The sequence below is a fragment of the Sardina pilchardus genome, chromosome 12 (assembly GCF_963854185.1).
Source record: "Sardina pilchardus chromosome 12, fSarPil1.1, whole genome shotgun sequence".
Classification (NCBI taxonomy): Eukaryota; Metazoa; Chordata; class Actinopteri; order Clupeiformes; family Clupeidae; genus Sardina; species Sardina pilchardus.
The window spans coordinates 4,186,160-4,203,659 of record NC_085005.1 but is presented as its reverse complement, the minus strand read 5'-3'; the positions used below and the strand labels follow the sequence as shown (position 1 = coordinate 4,203,659).

The 17,500-nt window shown below is 40.4% G+C and overlaps 2 protein-coding genes across 3 annotated transcripts in view; both read left to right on the top strand.

The window, feature by feature from the left end:
• LOC134098280 (myelin transcription factor 1-like protein) overlaps positions 1 to 17,500 on the top strand; it is a 64,452-nt gene that overhangs the window by 8,662 nt on the left and 38,290 nt on the right. The gene's annotated exons all lie outside the window — the stretch shown is intronic.
• LOC134098323 (uncharacterized) overlaps positions 14,663 to 17,500 on the top strand; it is a 3,124-nt gene continuing 286 nt past the window's right edge. The window contains exons 1-6 of one of the 2 annotated variants that reach the window (XM_062551353.1): positions 14,663 to 14,889; positions 14,989 to 15,048; positions 15,208 to 15,267; positions 16,260 to 16,325; positions 17,007 to 17,072; positions 17,323 to 17,500. The exon at positions 17,323 to 17,500 is cut by the window's right edge and continues 286 nt beyond it. In XM_062551353.1, coding sequence (XP_062407337.1) covers positions 14,703 to 14,889; positions 14,989 to 15,048; positions 15,208 to 15,267; positions 16,260 to 16,325; positions 17,007 to 17,072; positions 17,323 to 17,500 — 617 coding nt within the window. In that variant the 5' untranslated portion in view covers positions 14,663 to 14,702. The remainder of the gene's footprint in view (positions 14,890 to 14,988; positions 15,049 to 15,207; positions 15,268 to 16,259; positions 16,326 to 17,006; positions 17,073 to 17,322) is intronic. The other variant, XM_062551354.1, reaches the window with a different exon arrangement.

The window sequence follows — 17,500 nt, the reverse complement described above, 5'->3', positions numbered from 1 at the left end:
TGGTATATCGATGTTATTACATCCGGAAAACATTTGTTAAGATCAACTGTATTGTATTCAGAGTATTGGTAGATTGCTAACTAACAAATGAAAACGTATAGCCTACATTCAACAGGTCATGTTGGACAAACTAAGCTTTCGTCAAATAACAGTGCTACATTGGCAGACAGCTGAACACGTCTTTTGTTTTCGTTTGCTTTTCATCAGAGGCATCGGATTTTTACTAATGTCAATTCCGCTAGCAAAATGCATTCAAATGTTGCTCTTTGTGCGAACGTTAGCATTCGTTTGGGCTTTTGGACAGGGGGTAGGAGGTTTAAATGGCTTCGTAAGCTTTATGTTCAGCGCATACAAATGTTGACACGTTTTCACAATATAAATCGTGTTGGTTAAGCTAATGATTGATTTGACTCGAACTGTGTTGGCTTCATGCTTTGACAGCGTATGTCTTGTTTTATTTGTTGTTGTTTTTCTGTCGTGATTCTCCCCATTCGGGTCAATGTTTCGTAGCCTCGTCTTTAGTAATGATAAAGTTAATATCATGTCTACCAGGGGGCCCTCATTATGGCTTTTGGTTTGAGCTTCAAAACATTGCTTAGCTGGTCGACATGGCGTATGCATTGTCATTCAGTATCTGAGCATAAGGTGGAAGATTAAGCAAAGCATGATTACATCAGGGAAATGTTATGTGAATGTTATGAGAGCATAGAACTCAATTGAAACAGTTTGAATATCCATGGTATTAGAGAGATAAGTAGTCAAGTTGTGTTGTTTACATCTTTGTTCTTAATTTCCTTTAAGTCATGCCACGGAGAACTACTCCCCATCAGGATGCCAGTAATCACATCCTTGCAGGAAGAGACAAGAATTCAATGTTAGAAATCAAATATATTAATCCAGTTAAAGGTGAGTGACTTTGATACACTGTAGGCTAGACTGAGGGGTTACACTAGTCTGGTTATCACCATACTAAGCTCAATCTTTCAAGTTTGAACATTAATATGGGGAGTCTGTGCTTTATTTCTACTGCACAAGAGGCGTGATCAATGGGCATCAATCAAATGACTGTATGCTAGTCCTGTCTGATTGCCAATCTGGTACATCTTTTGGATAAGCTAGTTTGTGATTGGACCCAAAGGTTGTGGACAGGAAGCAGGGGAGATAGATGTGCAGGTTTCCAGCCTGAGCTGCTGGGCGAAATCCAAATTTGCCGGCAGGTCAGGCAGGGTTCACGCAGCCTAAGGTTACACGTAACTGGTTCCTGAATCGATATTGTCACCAGTGGTTTTCAGCCTATGACTATTAATTGTATATAAATATAAATTAATAAAGTTGTTAATAGTGGTTCAATAATATTTTAGTTAATAGTGGGATTAATGTATTCATTATTCTACATGTAGAAATACAAATAAGCACAACCTTGTATTGTAGCAATTTATAGGCATAATTACATTTTCTGCGATTATTTGCAGTGCTGAGTTGTATCCAATGGATAGTCTGCTACCCTTGTGTCTCTAATAAGGTTGTGTCTGCAGGTCGTGGTATCTTCACTTCAGCTGTTTTCAATCAAGGAGACTTTGTGGTGGAGTATAGAGGGGAGCTCATTGATGCAGCTGAAGCTGAACATAGACGTAAACTGTACCACAGTGCATGTTCGATCTTCATGTTTGACTTCACATGGAAGCGGAAGACGTGGTGGTAGGTTCAGAATGACTAATATGTTTAGATTTCTATAGTGAAAAGTCAGGATTTCTGAAGTGTTGCAATTAACTGTGCATCGAAGAGCTACTGTATAGTTGTATTGGATGTTGCCATTAGTGTAGTTGAAAGTACAATTAAAATTAATTCGTCACTATAAACGTCTGTTTAGTGCATGATGTTTGTCAATTTGCAGTATTGATGGAGCACTTGAAGATGGATCATTTGGACGACTGGTAAACGATGAGCACAAGTCTCCAAATTGCAGAATGAAGTTGATTGAAGCAGGAGGGAAGCCACATCTGTGCCTTTTTGCACTGAAGGAAATTGTGTCCGGAACTGAAATCACCTATGACTATGGTGGGAAGGAATGGCCCTGGCGCAAAGAGGTGGGTGATTTTGATTTCTTTGAAACAATATAGCCTATGTTTTGACATCTTGATAACAATGAAATCATCTCTGTCTTAAAAGCCACTGTGTGTTAAGCTGTGTCAGTTTCATGATGCCACTGAAATTACACAATACCCATCACTAGCTAGTGCCAACAATTATAACCAAGAAATAGAAGTCTCTTCTTGGTGATATTCAGTCTGGTTTTCTGTCAATCTTGTCAGATTAATCTTGAACCTGCATAACTCGCCCAGGTGATGCCAGCTAGTTTATCTGTTTACTTTGTCCTGTATGTTTTGTAGGTTCCCCTTATTACTGTTACAAGCACTGCTGCCCAAGAGTCTATTAAAGACCAAAGTTTCCAAGACCAAATCATGTCATCCACAGTCTTTATTGAAGGTCAGTGGCTGTTTGACTCAATGTTTTATCTAGTTGTCAATGGTGTGCTGTATATGAGTGAGAAACATTTATGCCACATATAGCCATCTTAACTGAGATGGTTTTACTTAGTTATGGTGGACATATAAACCTATTGTGTCCCAGTGAACCATGTGAACCAGTGATGGTGTGGTTGCTTCTAGAGTGAAGCACAACCCCACCCTCCCTAGCCTTCCTCATATTTTTCCTGTATTCTACAGAGACCAGAGAGAGGCCAGAAGTCCAGTCCTGCAATATGACATCAGGCAGTTCAGCTTGTGAGGTTAGGTTGAATACAGTTGTCTTTCAAAGCAATACGTTCTATTGTTTTACAATGGCTAAGGACATAAGTAGGAAAGTAGTATTATATGAATGAGAGCACAGTAAAATCAAGTGAATTATTTGTAAATGTAACAATTCTTCTGCAAAATATATTTTCTCTAGCTGAATTGTTAGCAAGTAATTCATAGATGCAGACAGCATAGCTTTTCTAAAGGTGTACTAATATAGAACAAAATGCAGCCAGAAATGTGTTATTGTGGGAATTTTACAAGAGGATGCGGAATGACAATACATATAATTGAATTGAATATTTGTGTGGATGATGTCCAAGTTCACATGTGCATTTTTCTGTTGAACTTGTTTAGACACAGCTCAGTAGTGCAAGCTTCCCTTCTGGCCTACACTCCATTGTAGAGCTTGGTAACGATGCCCATGACTCAGAAGCCAATGTTTTCTCTTCAGACTTATACAGAGGTGAGTCCTTGCTTGAATTAGTAATGCTTTATAAATACTGGTGTCTTGCAAAGCACTGCGCCTTCATGTCCTGTGTTCTCTTCAACAGATGCCAAATTGAGAGCAGAGTGTCAGTCATTTATTCCCACACCAGACAGCTCTGTACATGAGGTTAGTTTGAATTCAGCTGTTTATTTTGGGATGTATGAATGTTTAGAAATGATTGTAGTTTTGTACGAGACATTTCTATCCATGAATTACGAATCTGAAAATCTTTGTCGGGACAGATAGTCATCACTTAACACTGTTACACTGGCTGCATCATTTTGAGTGTCATGAACTTAAAGGAACACTTCACTGTTTTTTTTCATATTAAACTACGTTATTCCCTTAACTAAGACGAGTTGATACATACCTCTCACGTTTCAATGCGTGCACTCACTGGCCCTGGCGCGTGACGCAACTTTGATAGCACTTAGCTTGCCCAGTTCATTCATTAGGATCCAAACAGAGATGAAGTTAGAAGCGACCAAACACCTCCATGTTTTCCTTATTTAAATACAGTTACATGAGTAGTCACCTGACAAGTATGGTGAGACAAAATAAAACTTGGTGCATTTCTAAGCAGGTAAGAGGAATAACTATATTGTGTGGTGCAGTAATTTCCTCACTCTTGCACTTCCAGTTTCACTTTGAAGTGAGGATATTACTGGGTCGAGTCTAAGTGCTCCCTATTGTTATTTCGCCGCACAATATAGTTATCCCTCTTACCTGCTTAGAAATGCACTACGTTTAATTTTGTCTCACCATACTTGGTCGTGTGACTACTCGTGTAACTGTATTTTGATAGGGAAAGTGAGAGGTATGTATCAACTTCGTCTTAGTTAAGGGAATAACGTAGTTTAATATGGAAAAACAGTGAAGTGCTCCTTTAAAGGTTTGAGTGAGGGTGTCCTTTTAATGTGTAATGGACTGTACCGGTTTATGTCTGTTCATCTTTGCATATTGATGTCCTTTTTTTAGGTGCACTGTGTCAGGGGTCAGTGTAGCACTTCGAGTGCAAAAGAGGGGATTGGAGAAGTTGGTGTCCAGCAGCAGGAGGTGTCAGCCCCTGTGTTCTCAACAGACCTTGCCAGTGGTCAGTTATAGTTTTGAGTAAATGTTGTTAACTTCTGATAATGCATGTTGTGCCTGCTAAGGATCTGCAGCATGAAAAACATGTGGCAATATCAGGCCATTTTTTTATGTCCTGGTGGACATTTTGATTACAATTTTGTCTGGTATGCTTGGTAAATACTGGGGTCTTGCAAAGCACTGCGCCTTCATGTCCTGTGTTCTCTTCAACAGATGCCGAATTGAGAGCAGAGTGTCGGTCATTTATTCCCACACCAGACAGCCCTGCACAAGAGGTTAGTTTGAATTCAGCTGTTTATTTTGGGATGTATGAATGTTTAGAAATTATGTAGTTTTGTAAGGGATATTTTTATCAATGAATTACAATTGTACTGCAGGTACAGTCTGAAAGTCTTTGTCGGGACAGATAGTCCTCACTTAACACTTTGTTAACCTGGCTACATCATTTTGTGATGTACGTGTGTCATACACTTAAAGGTTTGAGTGAGTGTGTCCCTTGAATGTGTAATGGACACTGTACCAGTTGATGCCTGTTCATCTTTGCATATTGATGTCCATTTTTTAGGTGTTCTGTGTCAGGGGTCAGTGTAGCACTTCGAGTGCAAAAGAGGGGATTGGAGAAGTTGGTGTCCAGCAGCAGGAGGTGTCAGCCCCTGTGTTCTCAGCAGACCTTGCCAGTGGTCAGTGATAGTTTTGAGTAAATGTTGTTAACTTCTGATAATGCATGTTGTGCCTGCTAAGGATCTGCTCTGCAGCATGAAAAACATGTGGCAATATCAGGCCATTTTTAGTGAGGGATGTGAGTTGGGAATGTTATGGCTGTTTGTGGTTTTATGACTTGAGGAAAGTTAGGCACTGAATCTCCCTGTGTTCTCTTGTACAGAGACCAAATCGAGATTGGAGTGCCAATCATCCAGATCCACACCAAACGACTCTGCATGTGAGGTGAGTTTGAATTTATCTGTGCTTTGAAATTGACCAATGATTGAAGTACTGTGGTGTTCCATGGAACACAATTTTCAATGTTTTAGTAAGCATCTTGAAGTTACAGTAGAAATGCCTTCTATTCAGTATGGATGGTCTTTACTAACCATGGTGTCCTCCTAACACTGGTGTGTTTCTGAGTGTGCCATACACTGGGAGTTCAATAGTGGATATGCTTTCTATTCAGTATGGATGGTCTTTACTAACCATGGTGTCCTCCTAACACTGGTGCTTTTCTGAGTGTGCCATACACAGGGAGTTCAATAGTGGAAGTCTGAGGGTTTGAGCATGGATGTCATTAAAAGTCCAAAGGACAGTGTCCTTGCGTACCATGAGTTTGTCTGTGTTACAAACTGTCCTCAAGTATCATGAATATTCCTCGGTATCACACACTGATGTAAAAACTACAGCACATTCTTGTAAAGTGGCTAGTTAAGGAATAGTGTTTTCTCTCTTTAATTCACATTCTTAGTTCTGGGATCTATGTGTACCTATATTGTGCATTGTCACCTGTTTCTTGCGGCTTGATGCTGAAATTTCTTATGCAGTGACATGCCTCCCTTAAACAAAATGGTTGCTAAATTTAGTTAAATATTTTGTCTTTGCACATACTGTATGGAGTATTCCCATCTGTTGACCATGGAGTATTCCCATCTGTACCAGTTTATGTCTGTTCATCTTTGCATATTGATGTCCTTTTTTTAGGTACACTGTGTCAGGGGTCAGTGTAGCACTTCGAGTGCAAAAGAGGGGATTGGAGAAGTTGGTGTCCAGCAGCAGGAGGTGTCAGCCCCTGTGTTCTCAACAGACCTTGCCAGTGGTCAGTTATAGTTTTGAGTAAATGTTGTTAACTTCTGATAATGCATGTTGTGCCTGCTAAGGATCTGCAGCATGAAAAACATGTGGCAATATCAGGCCATTTTTTTTATGTCCTGGTGGACATTTTGATTACAATTTTGTCTGGTATGCTTGGTAAATACTGGGGTCTTGCAAAGCACTGCGCCTTCATGTCCTGTGTTCTCTTCAACAGATGCCGAATTGAGAGCAGAGTGTCGGTCATTTATTCCCACACCAGACAGCCCTGCACAAGAGGTTAGTTTGAATTCAGCTGTTTATTTTGGGATGTATGAATGTTTAGAAATTATGTAGTTTTGTAAGGGATATTTTTATCAATGAATTACAATTGTACTGCAGGTACAGTCTGAAAGTCTTTGTCGGGACAGATAGTCCTCACTTAACACTTTGTTAACCTGGCTACATCATTTTGTGATGTACGTGTGTCATACACTTAAAGGTTTGAGTGAGTGTGTCCCTTGAATGTGTAATGGACACTGTACCAGTTGATGCCTGTTCATCTTTGCATATTGATGTCCATTTTTTAGGTGTTCTGTGTCAGGGGTCAGTGTAGCACTTCGAGTGCAAAAGAGGGGATTGGAGAAGTTGGTGTCCAGCAGCAGGAGGTGTCAGCCCCTGTGTTCTCAGCAGACCTTGCCAGTGGTCAGTGATAGTTTTGAGTAAATGTTGTTAACTTCTGATAATGCATGTTGTGCCTGCTAAGGATCTGCTCTGCAGCATGAAAAACATGTGGCAATATCAGGCCATTTTTAGTGAGGGATGTGAGTTGGGAATGTTATGGCTGTTTGTGGTTTTATGACTTGAGGAAAGTTAGGCACTGAATCTCCCTGTGTTCTCTTGTACAGAGACTAAATCGAGATTGGAGTGCCAATCATCCAGATCCACACCAAACGACTCTGCATGTGAGGTGAGTTTGAATTTATCTGTGCTTTGAAATTGACCAATGATTGAAGTACTGTGGTGTTCCATGGAACACAATTTTCAATGTTTTAGTAAGCATCTTGAAGTTACAGTAGAAATGCCTTCTATTCAGTATGGATGGTCTTTACTAACCATGGTGTCCCCCTAACACTGGTGTTTTTCTGAGTGTGTCATACACTGGGAGTTCAATAGTGGAAATGCCTTCTATTCAGTATGGATGGTCTTTACTAACCATGGTGTCCTCCTAACACTGGTGCTTTTCTGAGTGTGCCATACACTGGGAGTTCAATAGTGGAAATGCCTTTTTTTCAGCATGGATGGTCTTTACTAACCATGGTGTCCCCCTAACACTGGTGTTTTTCTGAGTGTGTCATACACTGGGAGTTCAATAGTGGAAATGCCTTCTATTCAGTATGGATGGTCTTTACTAACCATGGTGTCCTCCTAACACTGGTGCTTTTCTGAGTGTGCCATACACTGGGAGTTCAATAGTGGAAATGCCTTCTATTCAGTATGGATGGTCTTTACTAACCATGGTGTCCCCCTAACACTGGTGTTTTTCTGAGTGTGCCATACACTGGGAGTTCAATAGTGGAAATGCCTTCTATTCAGTATGGATGGTCTTTACTAACCATGGTGTCCCCCTAACACTGGTGTTTTTCTGAGTGTGCCATACACTGGGAGTTCAATAGTGGAAATGCCTTCTTTTCAGCATGGATGGTTTTTACTAACCATGGTGTCTCCCCAACACTGATGTTTTCCTGAGTCTGCCATACACTGGGGGTGCCTCTCATTTGGCTTATGTACATCCTCCCTTCCGCCTTGATCCTCATTGATCTACATAAAGAATGATGGGGCGGCAACAATGGGATAGTCTATTCGGTTTTAGTTATAGATCAGTGGGAACGCCCCTCGAGGATCGAGGAGAGATGTTTAGAGGCACCCTGGGAGTTCAATAGTGGAAGTCTGAGTGTATGAGCATGGATGTCATTAAAAGTCTGATGGACAGTGTCCTTGCATACCATGAGTTTGTCTGTGTAACAAACACATGCACAGATTTTTTACCTTTTTTCACAAAATTACTTTAGTTTATTAGAATTGATTTTACTGTTGTTTTACTTAAATAGATTACTTAAATATCTCAAATAGTTCATTAACATATTTCCTTGCTGTTGGCGGTTATGTAGTGCTGTGGCTAGGAATAAGAGAATAATCAGTTTCATTGTCCCTATCAGTTAGTTACCCACTGTTTTGCTAGTGGCCTGTATTGTGGAATCACAGGACTCAGGTTCAGAAACCACATGTGTTGTGTGTTTTAAATGTCAGAGTTTCAAGTATAAGCATATATGTTTCTTGTGTGTGTGTGTGTGTGATGAGTGACATCCCAACAGTTAGCCAAACAGGAAGTCAGGAATTGAATAGATATGTTTCACTATAATATCTCAAAAGTAACTTCTTTCCCCCTTTATATCTCTCCTGATGGATTTGTAGAAAATGTTGTTTGAAAGTAACCATTTTTTTTATTTGTTTTTTTAATTCATGATATAATTTTTATGTGTAAAGGTTAACATTTATTTCATGTTTTGAACATTTTTGCCACAGTGTACAATTCATCAGCTGGTTTTTGAAATGGTGAGAATTGACAAATGCTGGATATGCCATTCACCTTTGACATCTATCAGATGGTGCGGTCTAAGATGCAAACGTAAGTGTGTTTTTCATCTTCTCCCAATTAATGCATCTCTCAGTATGCCATAAATAGTTTAATTTCATGCCATGAGTCCGTTCCAGTCTCACAACTATAAAGCATAAAACCATGTTGATTGAATGTTTTATAATTTCAAACCATTGCGGTTGAGAACACTGGAGTGGCAGATATAATGACGTACCAAGCAAGGGAGTTTGCAAGCGGAGGCACGTGGCAGAGAACAGGGAGCATAGGTGCAAACTAGTCGCCTTTTGGCAAAATGTACCGTTTTGGAATCAAAATAGGCCATTTGCGTAGGCTGGGTAAACCTTGACCTGCCGGCAATTTGGATTTCGCCCTACAGCTCAGGCTGGAAACCTGCACATCCATCTCACCTGCTTCCTGTCCCCATCTTCTGGATCCAGTCACAAACTAGCTTATCCAAAAGGCACAGTCAGATCTTTACACTTTTGGATAGTCCTTCAACCAATCAGTCATCTGAACTATGCCCATTGACCACGCCTCTTATGCAGTAGAAATGCAGTGCCGACTCCCCAGACTAATGTTCAATCTTAAAAGATTGAGCTTAGTATGGTGATAGCCAGACTAGCTACAACCTTAAATGCTCGCAAATGTATCTCTCTTTCATCCAGTACGCTGCAGCTCAGCTACATGCATTACGCTGCAGCTCAGCTACACATATGCTCACAAACTTTGAAGATGAAGTTAAACCTTCATCGAACTTGCACATTTCTTAGAATGTCTATATACTCGAAATGCCTGTCCAATATAGCCTGGCTTGCGCCTACCACTTCTCAAATGAGACGTGGTCTGGCAACCAGCCGTTCATTTTCTCCTATTTGAAAAAATGCCCAGATCCGTTCATTGGGCGCCACGGATGTCTATCAAATGTGCATAGCTCATCATCGTCTTGCTTTCCCCCCTCTTCTGTGATTGGTCCCCTATCTCAGGCAAAAATTAAGGCAGTAGCTTCCAGACCTAAGCAGCGTGAATCAAATCACTGCGTAAGGCAGGATGGGAACACTTAGGCTATGTCCGATAAGCATCTCCAAGTGTTTCTTTTTTCTAACATTTTCTACATTTTTGCCGTCCAATAAGTCACTGGGCCTATCTTTACCCATCTGAGTAGGGATGGCGAAAACTACTAATTTTCTTGACCGACCACCGAGCCTCATTAGCCGGTTGAAACCGGTTAACCGATTCGTTTAAAATATTCTACGCTATTTGAAATAACAGCCACGCAGTTTTGCAACTCTGTCGCATCTCTCTGTCCCCCGCTCACACACACAGCCCCGGCGGCGGCGCCGCACTTTCACTCACGTCACTGTTTTTAAAATCCCCTAGAGCGCGAAACATGAGTCCCGCAAACCAAGGAGCTTGCAAATAAGTGGAGGACAAATGGCTCCTTCGTTTCGAAATGGTTTGGGTACAAGGTGATCGCGTTGCAAATAAAGGCGTTTGTCTAGCGTTAGAAGCTCATTTGAAACTGAAATTGCCGCGGCTCACTTAAGAAAATGACAGCTCCGAGGAGACGCCGCTATAGCTTGAGGAAGTAGGCCTACTAACAATAATAAAGAAAGATGATCATCATTACCTTATCTGTTACCATTGCTGACCCTTCCTGACCCTTCCTGAAATGTAGATGTAATGTGTTTCCAAATCTAAGCCCATCTTATGTGGAAAGTTGCTGCAACACGATAAAAACCAATGGATAAAACGGGCACCTCCAGATTGCAAAAGGCCAAGGCATGCGTGCGAATGTTTTTATTGGTTTATTAGTAGCCTACAAGCAGGCGAGTTATTACAAATTGAGTGTGAGGGATAATTTGTTAACTTCACGCAAAAAAGACCTTGGAATGAGATGGCTAGCTGTAGTAGCGTTTAGTCCACTGTCTATAATAATAGCCTAATTTAGAGATCGTTTTTTTTTTTTTTTTAACCGACTAGCGACAACTTTGATCGGCTAACGTGGATACGGTCAACCATCGGTCAAACAGTCACCGGTTAACATCCCTACATCTGAGTTGACAATAGATCGAGTGGGCTTTTCAAGTCGACTTTGAATTTAGAATTTAGTAGTCATGATGAACAAAAACTTTAGGCCTAATAAATCCAGACCTAATTCAATAGATCCACCAAGCAATTGGCAATCCAAATGCTTCTAGGTGTCTCCACAGCTTTTCAATTACTTTCCTTTTATTCCCACAAGCCTTCTTAGTTAATGTAGGATAAACATTTCAGCATTTCTGTTCTTCCATTCTGCCAAAAGTCTTTGGGCCAAGAATGCATTCTGAAACATAGCCTATATGGCCTCACACCTTGCACATTACACGTTACAAAAATAATCGGTCTTTGATCAGGTCAGGCTACTAATGTATCTGTTTTACAGTAACAATGCTTTTATATTCATGATCTCAAGTCTCTTAAAGTGTAAGTTTGGCGGAAATTGAAAAAAATGCTATTTTCTGAATCAAAATACATCAACTAAGCCGTGGAGGAAGTAATTTTCGCTCATCACGCAGTACAGAGCTAGCACGGGCAGGAGCTACAGTCCAAAATAGCAAATAGTCGGTTAGCATGGGGCCAACAGCCACACGCTTTCAAAATCGCATTTTTAACATTGCTCAAAACAGCACCAAACCTCATCAGTAGCTTGCTCTAGGTGTCTACACATAAAACGAAGCACCAATCAGTCTGTAAACTTTGGAATACCTTCATTTCCCGACTATTAGCCGCAGCTTATACATTGATTTGGCAAAATTTCTTCAGCTATGAGGTTAATACAGGGGGCCAGTTAATACGGTGTTTAATATGGTTTTGTTTCTTTTAAGTTGCATAAAACACTGTCCTGCGGCTTATACACAATGCGGCGCTTATATGCGGGAAATTACTGTAGTTAGTATACACGTAAAATCAATTGGAGACCGCAACCCCATCTGAAGCACAGAAATGTCACGCGAGATCTCACACGGGAGCTCGTGGACTTTCCTTCGTGAGGAGCTGGAGGGGGTAAGTGTTCATAACAGTCTTCTTTTGTAAATGTCGGGTTCGTGAGCCAAGTTGTTGGTGCTTCGTTTTATGTGTAGACACCTAGAGCAAGCTTCTGACGAGGTTTGGCGCTGTTTTGAGCAATGTTAGTGGTTTAACAATGCGTTTTTGACTACCCGTAGCAATAGCTTCCGTGTGATATCTCGCGTGACATTTCTGTGGTTCAGATGGGGTTGCGGTCTCCAATTGATTCTACGTGTATACAAACTATTCCAAAGTTTACAGACTGATTGGTGCTTCGTTTTATGTGTAGACACCTAGAGCAAACTGCTGACGAGGTTTGCCGCTGTTTTGAGCAATGTTAGTGGTTTAAAACTGCGATTTTGAAAGTGTGTGGCTGTTGGCCCCATGCTAACCCACTGTTTGCTATTTTGGACTGTAGCTCCTGCCCATGCTGTATTGCGTGATGAGCGGAAATTACTTCCTCCACGGCTTAGTTGATGTATTTTCATTCATATTTTCAATTTCCGCCAAACTTACACTTTAATTGTTAAGATGATGCCATATGATTAATCTAATCTGTGATACATACATTTCTAACTTTGAATGAGTAATGTAAATGCTCTGCCACTCCAGTGAATTCTACCTTAATGGTGGAAACCTGTGTCCTTTTGGGTCTAAATTGAATTTTAAAAAATGATTTGGTCTAAATTGAATTTTAGCCATCACTCAAACTGCGCATTTGTACTAAATAGTTCATTTTGTTCACATTTCTTGATTTTATATGTTTCAAAAGTGTGAAGCTGTTTGCATTTATGAAGAAAATGAGTATGTGATGAGTCAACATGGGAAACTGCTCAATTGTTGTCTAACGCTGTGGTTTGCCTAATTTTGTCTATGAAGAATGCTGTGGTGTGTGGCATAAAAACTGCCTCCAGAAATCCTCAGAAGACTGGGATATAGATGTAAGTGTACATTGAAGTATATATCAATATAATGAGTTTGTTTTTTTAATTCATTCATTTCATTCCATTAATTTCATTCTACTTTACAGGATGATGTAACATCAGCATCTGATGATGAGTACATACCAGAGTCTGTATCGGATTCAGAAAGCTCAGGGACAGAGTTGAGTGTTGAGTTGCCTGAACCATCCAAAACGTCCCATACCACTAACATGCCTGATTTAGGCGATACTTTTGCTGAAGAAGAACAGATGAACACACAGGATATCTGTAAGAATTTCCTGATAGATGTAGAAACTATCGGTGGTCTCCAAAGTGACCCCGAACCAGAACCAGAAAGCTCAGAGTCAAACATGCAGAAAACAGGATGTGTGAGTTCCAAAAAGGGTACGGTGGATGTTCTTAGCCAAAGTAAATCCCCAACCAAATCAGGAAAACTCCTTAAAAGCCATGTCAATTATTGTTTTGTATGTGGAAAACCTCAAACAAAATTTGCACGTCATCTCGAGAGGCATGCACATGAAAATGCTGAAATCGCTCAGGCACTCCAGTTCCCCAAGTCATCAAAGGATAGAAAGGTTCTCCTTGAAAAATTCCGAAACCTTGGCAACTTCAAGCATAACTCAGTCGTGAAAACCACAGGATCAGGCTGTCTTAAAGTGAAAAGGAGTTCCAAACAGAGCAGCAGCAGCTCTGAGACGTATGATTACTGCTTGTACTGTAAGGGTATGATATCCAGAAAAGAACTTTCTCGACATATGAAAAGATGTGCTTTGAGACCCGAGAATAATGTTGAAGAGGGACCCGAGTTGAGAGAGAGAGTCATTGGCATAGCATCTGCTCAATCTACAATGTCCCAGCCAATTTCAAGTGAACTTTGGTCAGTGCTGGGCAAAATGCACAAGGATGCGGTGTCCTCTGCTGTAAGGAATGATCATTATCTCATGCAGTTTGCCCAGTCCCTCTTTAATAAACATGGGAGTGACAGATCAAAGCATGAGTATATAAGACAGAAAGTAAGGGAACTTGGGAGATTACTTGTGACTTTGCGCCTCACAACTAAAATCCATAACATGGAAGAGGCAATAAAACCAGGCAACTTCTTCATTCTTACTAGTGCGGTCAAGAGAGTTTCTGGTTTTGATCACCAAAACAACACATTCAAAGCCCCAAGTTTGGCCCTGAAAATTGGGCATTCTCTCAGAAAGATAAGTGACCTCATGATGTGTCGTGCTCTCATGGAAGAGGACCAAGAGGGGATCGATTCCATCAAGAGGTTTCATACACTTCAGGAAACAAAGTGGTCTGAATTAGTTTCCCATTCTGCCTTATCAAACCTGAGCGAGGCCAAATACAACAAGAGCGCCAGGCTTCCACTGGCCAAAGACGTTCAGAAGCTACAGTTACATCTTGGTCAGCAAGTGGAATTGGCTAAGGAGAAACTAGCCGATAATCCAACAGCAGGCACGTATGCGGCACTAGCAAAGGTGACCCTCTGTCAAGTAATTTTGTTTAATAGGAGGAGGGAAGGTGAAGTGGCGCGAATGACTGTAAAAAATTTTGAAGATCGTGACATGTCACAACTTAACGATGACATAAGCACTGGGCTTACAGAAGTTGAGAGGAGACTTTGCAAACAATTCGCCAGAGTGGAATTGAGGGGGAAAAAAGGACGAAAGGTTGCGGTGATCCTGACTCCTGACATGACTGCTAACCTGTCACTCCTCATTAGTAAGAGGAAAGAGTGTGGAGTTACTGAAGACAACGATTACCTCTTCGCTGTTCCTTGTAGTCTTGGCCACTACAGAGGGCAGTTTGGTCAATTTGCAGATGCTTGTGGAGCCGAAGATCCTCAAAACCTCAGATCAACTAACCTTCGCAAACAAATCGCCACAATAAGCCAAGTCATGAACTTGAAAGATAATGAACTGGATCAGCTGGCCGATTTTCTCGGCCATGACATTAGGGTGCATAGGGAGTACTATCGACTGCCCCAATCAACAATTCAGCTGGCTAAGATCTCAAAACTGCTTATGGCTATGGAGAAGGGAAGTGTGAAGGATATCCAAGGAAAATCTCTAGATGAAATCGGTGGTATGCATCATTTACATTTTGTTAAATATACCTGGTGTATGTGTATATGGTTGCTGATGTAATAACATTTTATAACATTTTTACATGGTCATTTAATAGATGACACAGAAGATATGGATACAGGATCACCGCAACTCCCTGATGTTTCCACTCTGCAAGGTAATGTTCAAATGGGGTCCCAAAATGCGGATTTTGTAATTGTATTAGTGAAATATTTAAAATAGGCTTCAAATGTGTAAACTTTCTATTGCCTACCCTCCTTGCTGTGTAGTTGATGCCATTGTTTTTTTGTTTTGTTTTGGTTTGTTTTGTTGTTAGACAATGAAGAAATGTTGGCTTCTGGCACTTTGCCTCACCTCTCCGAGACCGCAGCTCAAGGTATAATCTCAATAATGGACCCCAAGTTTGCCCAACATATCGCATGTAATGAGCTGGGATCTGTGGGTTCATTAGAGTATATTAAAATTGTTTTAGTCAGGAATTTGCCAGTAGTATGTTTGTTAGAAACTTTGTTAGAGGCATAGCTTCTTTTTATTTCTCCTCATTGTGACACATATGCTTTATGGTTAGTATTTTGATTGTATTGGTGAAATATTTAAAGGAACACTTTTTTCGTATGAAACTACGTTATTCCCTTAGTTAAGACGAGTTGATGCATACCTCTCACATTTCAATGCGTGCACTCAAAGGCTCTGACGCACGGCGCTACTTTGATAGCACTCTAGGTAGCACAGTTCATTCATTAGGATCCAAAGAGAGATGAAGTTAGAAGCGACCAAACACCTTCATGTTTTCCCTATTAAAATACAGTTCCACGAGTAGTCACACGACCAAGTATGGTGAGACAAAATAAAACGTGCATTTCTAAGCAGGTAAGAGGGATAATTATATTGTGTGGCGGAATAACACTTGGGAGTACTTTGACTCGGCACAGTAATATCATCACTCTTGTACTTTCAGTTTCACTTTGGAGTGAAGATATTACTGCGCCGAGTCGAAGTGCTCCCAAGTGCTAGTCCGCCACACATTATAGTTCTCCTTCTTACTCGCTTAGAAAAGCACCACGTTTTATTTTGTGTCACCATACTAGTCGTGTAACTACTATTGTAACTGTATTTTAATAGGGAAAACGTGGAGGTGTTTAGTTGCTTCTAACTTCATCTCTATCAAAGTAGCGCTGCGCACCAGAGCCAGTGAGTGTGCGCATTGAAATGCGAGAGGTATGTATCAACTCGTCTTACTCAAGGGAATGGCGTAGTTTTAGCGTAGGGAACAGCCTAATGTTATTTCAAACATTTTCTATTACCTACCCTCCTTGCTGTGTAGTTGATGGCATTGTTTGTTTTGTTTTTTTTGTGTCTTGTTTTTAGACAATGAAGTAATGTTGGCTTCTGGAACTTGTGGATCGCCTCACCTCTCTGAGACCGCAGCTCAAGGTATGGTTATTGCTTTTGCTATTTGGAAGATGCCTTTGTCCAAAGCGACATACAAATCAAAACAAAACAATACAATCATTAATTTAACAGCGAACAATTTCAAAAAGTTGGTCAGACTACAGTAGGGAGAATAGCAACATAATCAATATCAATTAAAGCGATAACCTAATGAAAATAAACAATGAATATAGTATAATAGCAAACAAACAAAGTCATTCAATCAATCATATTATGACAGGTATAATTTCAATAATGGACCCAAAGTTTGCCCAACGTATCTCATGAGCTTGGATTTGTGGGTTCATTAGAGTATATTAAAAAGGTTTTAGTCAGGAATTTGCTACTAGTATGATTGCTATCTTTTTGTCATCTCTCTTCATTGTGACATATGCTTTGTGATTAGTATTTTGATGTCTTCAGTAGTTTGCATGATCATTTTAAAACAGGGAAGACTTGACCTGTGTACATCTACATCATTTTGTAGTAAAATGATCACTCAAGGTATTGTTGCAGTCACACTCTCCATCCAGTTTAACAACTTTGCCATGAGTTTTAGTTATTATAATATAGAATTGTCTGTCTGCTTGTTATGTGCATGGCAGTAGAATATATTACAGTTTTGATTGGTCTGCAGATAGGCTCTTTAAGCCCATACACTTATACTGTGCAATATTTTTTTAGATGACCTGTGGAACTCTGTCTGTGTGACTTCTAGTTCACCTCATCTCCCTGACTCAGTCACTCAAGGTATTATTTAAATGCTCTCCATCACTAGGCACGCTTGCTATGGTGCAGTCTACACCTACATTATGTTTGGTTAAACATGTAAAGCACATAAAGAAGCTGGATGTATTTTGTGTTTTATCACACACATTTTGTCGACAAGTTCCAGTTTGTTTGGCAATTTTGAACAGCAACATCCCTGCCTGCAAGTACTGTACATCTTGAAGGATCTTTTATCTTTTCATATCTTCTAATGTTTTTTGTAATTGTTCAGGTTTCCGTGTTTCATCAAGACGGTGTGTGAAGAGACCATGGTCTGAGGAGGAGATACAAGCTGTGATGAAACATATGAGGCCTTTTATTGAAAACGGTGTCACTGTCACCAGTGAGCAGTGCCTGAAGTGCAAGGAAAAGGAACACCCTGTCTTGGAGACCAGATCTATACAAAACCT